The sequence below is a fragment of the Oryx dammah genome, unplaced genomic scaffold (assembly GCF_014754425.2).
Source record: "Oryx dammah isolate SB20612 unplaced genomic scaffold, SCBI_Odam_1.1 HiC_scaffold_12, whole genome shotgun sequence".
NCBI classification, from domain to species: Eukaryota; Metazoa; Chordata; class Mammalia; order Artiodactyla; family Bovidae; genus Oryx; species Oryx dammah.
In genome coordinates this window covers 60,539,735-60,545,734 of record NW_024070196.1, presented here as the reverse complement: position 1 = coordinate 60,545,734, position 6,000 = coordinate 60,539,735, and the positions used below count along the sequence as shown (strand labels likewise).

At 53.5% G+C, this 6,000-nt stretch overlaps 1 protein-coding gene across 1 annotated transcript in view; it reads left to right on the top strand.

Moving 5' to 3' along the window:
- RASAL1 (RAS protein activator like 1) overlaps positions 1 to 6,000 on the top strand; it is a 30,469-nt gene that overhangs the window by 4,330 nt on the left and 20,139 nt on the right. The window contains exons 2-4 of the mRNA XM_040251608.1: positions 1,033 to 1,089; positions 4,009 to 4,122; positions 4,262 to 4,323. Coding sequence (XP_040107542.1) covers positions 1,033 to 1,089; positions 4,009 to 4,122; positions 4,262 to 4,323 — 233 coding nt within the window. The remainder of the gene's footprint in view (positions 1 to 1,032; positions 1,090 to 4,008; positions 4,123 to 4,261; positions 4,324 to 6,000) is intronic.

The following is a 6,000-nucleotide window of genomic DNA, read 5'->3' as shown; positions in this document are numbered from 1 at the left end:
ATGGAACTGGCTTTGGTTGGCTAACGGCTCATGGTTACTCGAGGGGTTGCAGCCCATCTTGGGATGCACTAGTAACCCTTATTATGAAGAGGGGATGGAACTGGCGTTGGTTGCCCCAGTGGCTCATAGCTACTCAAGGGGCTGCAGCCCATCTTGAGATGAACTAGCATCTCTTATAATGAAGAGGGGATGGAACTGGCTTTGGTTGGCTAACGGGTCATGGTTACTCGAGGGGCTGCAGCCTGTCTTGGGATGGACTAGTAACCCTTATTATGAAGCAGGGGACACAACTGGCTTTGGTTGGTCAGTGTCTCATGGCTGCTTGAGGGGCTGCAGCCCATGTCTCCTACCGGTTGAGTTTTGAGGTCTGGCTGCCCTGGTCTGTGCTTGCAGAGAACATCCCCTGAGGTCCATCCCCACTGAAGGCTGAGCTATGCAGTGTCCCCTCCCAGGGAAATTCCCAACGGAGGGGGCAGCACATACCCCGAGGGTGGGGTTCAGGTGTCTGTGGGAAGAGCTCTGAGGCCAGCTGTGATGCATCACACCACACATTAGCTTCTTTAGCTCCTTCACCTGCCCTAAGAGGTGTGTGGAAATATTATACCCAACTTACAGAGCAGAGAAACTGAGGCCCACAGAGGGGCGAGGACTTGCTGGGGTTCCACAGTGAGCAAGCTTGAGGCCAGGGATGACTCACCAGATGAGCACAGGCTCTGGACCAGCGCTTTGGGCTTCCTGGGCCAAAGGACTCCACATGTTCTGGTTTCGGGTCTCAGTGCTCTGTTTCTCTGGGTGGAAGCCCTGGCCCCATTCAAGGAGGTCAGGCACGCAGTGGATGCCTGCTGGGCAGCCATGACATGGTCTGCTGGTCCCCAGAGGTCCTGCCTCCACTGAACTAGCTGTGTGACCCTGGGCAAATCCTCTCCCCTCTCTGGGCCTTAGTTGCCCCCCATCTATAAAACGAAGGTGGACTGGGATCCCCACTCTGGTCTACCCCCTCAAGCCTGCTCCCCAAACCTTCTCCTTCTGCAGGTCAGGGAGCAGTGACCCCTACTGCATAGTGAAAGTGGACGACGAAGTTGTGGCCAGGTGAGGCGGGGAGAAGCCAGGCATGGGGCGAAGGAGACGGGGGAGTCCAGGTATAAGGATCCACATTGAAAAGAGAACCTTGGGGGCAGACTTACCCCACGGATGGACTCGCTGGCCTGATGGTGGGTGTTTTGTGCCCCAGCTACGGGGCTGGATGGTGGGGTCTGTGGGGTCTGGCTCCTCTGTCCATCTAGTCCCACCAACTGGCCACCACCTTCCCCCTTGCCCTGACGATGTCCCTGCCTGCGTCCTGGGGCTGACTCAGCGGCTACCAGCTTGCGCCTTCCTGGGGGCGGGCATCTCATGCTTGGCTGGGCTGGCTGGTTCTGGGCCTGCTGGGTGCTGCGGGCACTGGTGTGTATGTGTGTGTGTGTGTGTGCATGTATGCCCAGTTGGACCTGCATGTGAGTGTGTATGGTGTGTGGGGAAGTGTTGGAGGGCTGGTGTGAATGCCTGTGACCACTGGTGTGTGTCCCCGTGGGTGTGCAGACTCAGACGCTCGCATTGTGTACCGGTGTGTGGGGTGTGTATGCCTGTGTGCACACATGGGCTGCCATGTACATGCATGTGTGCACCGATGCCTGCTTATTTGGGTACACAGGCGCCACTGTGAACACGTGAGAATGTGAAGATGTCTGGTTGTGTGAGCGAGTCTTGGGCTGGGCTGGGCTTGGTTGCCGCCCCCGCAGGCCGAGGGACAGCTCTCAGCCCCCGCAGGCCTGAGGGGCGTGGGTGGGCAGGCGGCTGAAGCCTCGGTTCCTATGGAGACGGAGGATTCAGGATCCTCCTGGCGCCAGTTCTGGTCCAGATGGGCTGGGAGCTGGGGGCAGGGAGCCCATGTTGGGGAGGGTCAACCTGCAGTACCCCAGTCAGTCTCTGTGTTTATCCCCCCTCACTCTCTCTGTGTTTACCCTGCCCCCTTCCCACACTCTGTGACACCGCCCCCAAGCCCACAGCCTGATTTTCTGCATGACCCCAGGCTGCTGTCTCCCTCTCACTGGGTTCTGAGGACCCTCCAAGTTCAGGGGCTGGGGAGCCTGGGGGGGACTTCCAACTGGAAAGAGGGTGCAGTAGGGGGGAAGCGAGTGTTTGGAAAGAAGAGTCAGTCTGATGGAGTGGCCCTGGTCTGTGTGTGTGCGTGTCTATGTTCACACTCGACTGGGGGAGAGAGTGGTGGAAGTGAAGTGGGGCTTGAGTTCCCAGCCGGAGACGGAGGCCAGGTTGTGGTGGTGAGAGCACCAGATGCTCGTCTACTAGACCAGTGGTCAGTGACAAGGGTCCTGGCCCTCGGGCTTTGCAGAAAAGGATTCCCACAAAGGTGGAGAGTCGTGAAGCAAGTCAAGTATTAAGAGGGCAGAGCGTACAGTATGTGTGGGGGATAGGCATAAGGACAGACTCGGAGGGCGAGTCCCTGAGTTGCACCCTTGTGATAGTGAATTACTTGTATGGGCATTTCTTCCAGGTTTTCTCTGACCAGTCATTTTGATTTACCTGGCTCACAGTGCATATTTAGTGTATCTCAGGATCCTTCCATGTGTGCACGCATCTTTTAGCCAGGATGGACTCTACTGAAGAGGCCTGTGGGTAGCCCCGCCTTAGTTAACGTCACTCCCCTTTGACCTCCAAAGAGTGTTCCTGCGCATGTGTGATCAGAGAGGTCTCTTGACTTCCAGAATGAGAAGTATGTGGTCTGGGCAGGGCCCAGCCTCCCACTTAATAGTCTTGCTATTGTCTTGGAGTTTTGGTCCATAGGGAATGAGTCTCCAATCGCTTTACCCTAAAGGGGGCCCATCTACCTTCTGCCTCAGAAGGAAGAAGGCAGAGGCAGGTGTGTTGGCCAAATTTTGCAGCTGTCAACTTGAGTGTATGTTGACTGGGCAAAGTGAGTTCTCTTTTCGCTGTTGGGTAAAGGGCGGTGCATCTGCAGAGGTGTTGGGGTGAGGAGGTGTGTGTCTGTTTCTGGGTCTGTCTTGGTCCCTGATCCTTCTGGGGTTCCCTCTTGCTGATTAAGTGCTCCAGCCCCTGCTGACTTCATGGTCCCCTGGCCCCTCACACTTTCCTGCCTCCCAGCCACCATCTTCTTGTTCCTCAAATTCACCATTCCTGCCTCAGTGCCTTGGCACATGCTCTTCCAGCCATCTGGATTGTCTTTATCCTCTCTCTGCTTTGCCTGACTAACTCCTAGGGAAAGCCTTTCCTGACCCCTCCCATCCTCAGCCCAGTGGGCACCGCTGGGATAACCAATCACAGGACTTCTCTCACTGTGTCATAAGGGCTCTGGAGGGAGCCCCTTTCTGCTGGGGGAGTTCTGTGGGGGTGGGGACCTTGGCACCTCTTCCTCTAGTTTCCCATAGCCCCCAAGACTTGGCACATAGTCAGGGTGAGTGTTTATGAAGTGAATGAATGGATGAATGGAATTGTGTGTCTTGTCTGTTACTGAGGGTTTTGTGATCCTCTGTGTGTATCTCTGCCGGGTATCACTCTGTGTATGTGAATGTGTGTCTGTGTGTGTCTCCATGTTCTGGGCATTGTTTTTGGTCTGTGTTATCCGTGTGAATGTTTTCTCTGTGTGGGTCTGCCCTTGTCTGTATGTAGACACACAGTTGTATATTTCTAGAGATTTTTGAAGATGCATATGGGTATCTGTATGTGTGTACATGTGTCTCTTTGTGTCTGGTTTCCTGGGTATATCTGTGAATGTGTGTGTGTTGTGTGTGTGTGTGTCAAGGTCTCTGGGTGTGTGTTATGGTTTGTGTGTGCATCTGTGTGTATCTCATATCTGGGTTCTTGGGTCTATGTGAGTGTGTATGTGTAGCTGTATTTGTGTTTGAGTAGCTCTGGGTGTGTGTGTGTGTGTGTGTGTCCCCAGGTATCTGCTGCCTGTGTGGCCCAAAGGCCCCCCTGTGCCCCCTTTTGCAGGACAGCAACCATCTGGCGGAGCCTGAGCCCCTTCTGGGGGGAGGAATACACCGTGCACTTGCCCCTGGATTTCCACCATCTGTCCTTCTACGTGCTGGACGAGGACACGGTGGGGTGTGTGTGCTGGGGACCCAAACCTGGGCGTCTGAGGGAAGGCGGGACACCCCAAAGCACAGTCCACATCTGCACCCACCTCGCCACGGGCGGGACAGGGGTCCCTGATTTGGACCCTCACCTGCCTGCCTTTCTGCAGGCACGATGACATCATAGGCAAGATCTCGCTGAGCAGGGAGGCCATTACAGCAGACCCCCGAGGTGGGTGAGGGTGCCAGGCAGAGGGAAGGGGGGTGGCGCTTGCCGGGGCATAGCAAGCAGCACGGGGCAGCACAGAGCTTTCGGGGGAAATTATTTCAGTTGTTGCTTCTGTTTTGAATTTCATTTTTTTTTAATTTGTGTTATTTATTGTTTTGGCTGTGCTGGGTCTTCGCTGCTGCATGGGCTTTCCTCTAGTTGCAGCGAGCGGGGGCTACACTCTGGTCGCCGTGCACAGGCTTCTCATTGCAGTGGCTTCTCTTGTGGTGGAGCAGGGGCTTCAGTAGTTGTGGCTGCTGGGCTCTGGGGCACAGGGTTAGCAGCTGTGGCTCATGGACTTAGTTGCTCCATGGCACATGGGATCCTCCCGGATCAGGGATCAAACCCATGTATACTGCATTTGCAGGCGGATTTTTTTTTTTTTTTTAACCACTGAGCCACCAGGGAAGCCCAGATTTTAATTTAATTCAGTTATTGAGCAGTTAACTTATTTACATTCAATATTCAAAAGATACAGTTAGTGGTGGAACTGTCCCTCTTGTCCCAGCTTCTCCATTCTCATCCCCCGTGTTGTCAGTTTCTTGTATGTCCTTGTAGGGACATTTTAAACCTACGCAAGCAAGGGACTTCCCTGGTGGTCCAGTGGCTAAGACTTCACACTCCCATGCAGAGGCCCTGGGTTTGATCCCTGCTCAGGGAGCTAAATCCCACGTGCCACAACTAAGATCCAGCACAGACAGATAAATAAAATAAGTATTAAAAAAACATATGCAAGTAGCAATAGTAATAGCAGCAAACATTTATGTAGTGCTTAGTGTGTGCTGATCACTTTCTAAGTGCTTTACATGTATCAATTCACTTGATTATTCTAATAACCCTAAGAGGTGAGTACTCTTGTTACGCCCATTCTGCATGCGCTTGCTCAGTTGCTTCAGTCACATCCAGTTGTTTGCAACCCCATGGACTGTAGCCCGCCAGGCAGGCTCCTCTGTCCATGGGATTTCCCAGGCAAGAATACTGGCGTGGGTTGCCATGCTCTCCTCCAGGGGATCTTCCCGACCCAGGGTTCGAACCCATGTCTCTTATGTCTCCTGCACAGGCAGACAGGTTCTTTACCACCAGTGCCACCTGGGAAGCCCTGTGCCCACTCTATAGGTGAACAAACTGAGGCACAGGGGGTTAAATAACGTGCCCAATATCACAAAGTGACTAAGTGGGACAGCTGGGATTTGAACCCAAGTTGTCTAGTTCCAAGGTCTGTGCTCTTTCTACTATATGGGTTTTGTTCTCCGCTTATAGAAATAGGGCTTCCCTGGTGGCTCAGATGGTAAAGCGTCTGCCTACCATGCGGGAGACCCGGGTTCAATCCCTGGGATGAGAAGATCTCCTGGAGAAGGAAATGGCAACCCACTCCAGTATTCTTGCCTGGAAAATCCCGTGGATGGTGGGGCCTGGTGGGCTATAGTCCATGGGGTCGCAAAGAGTCAGACATGACTGAGCTACTTCAGTTTTTTATTTTTTATAGTAATAGGACTCCATTAAGCACACTGTTCTATATCCTGTCTTTTCACTTCGCCGTGTATCTTGGAGATCTTTCCATGTTAATGTCTCAAGAGCGTCTGCATTCTTTGCTCTTAGTATGACTTCATGGCACTCCGCTTTGTGGATGTACCATCATTT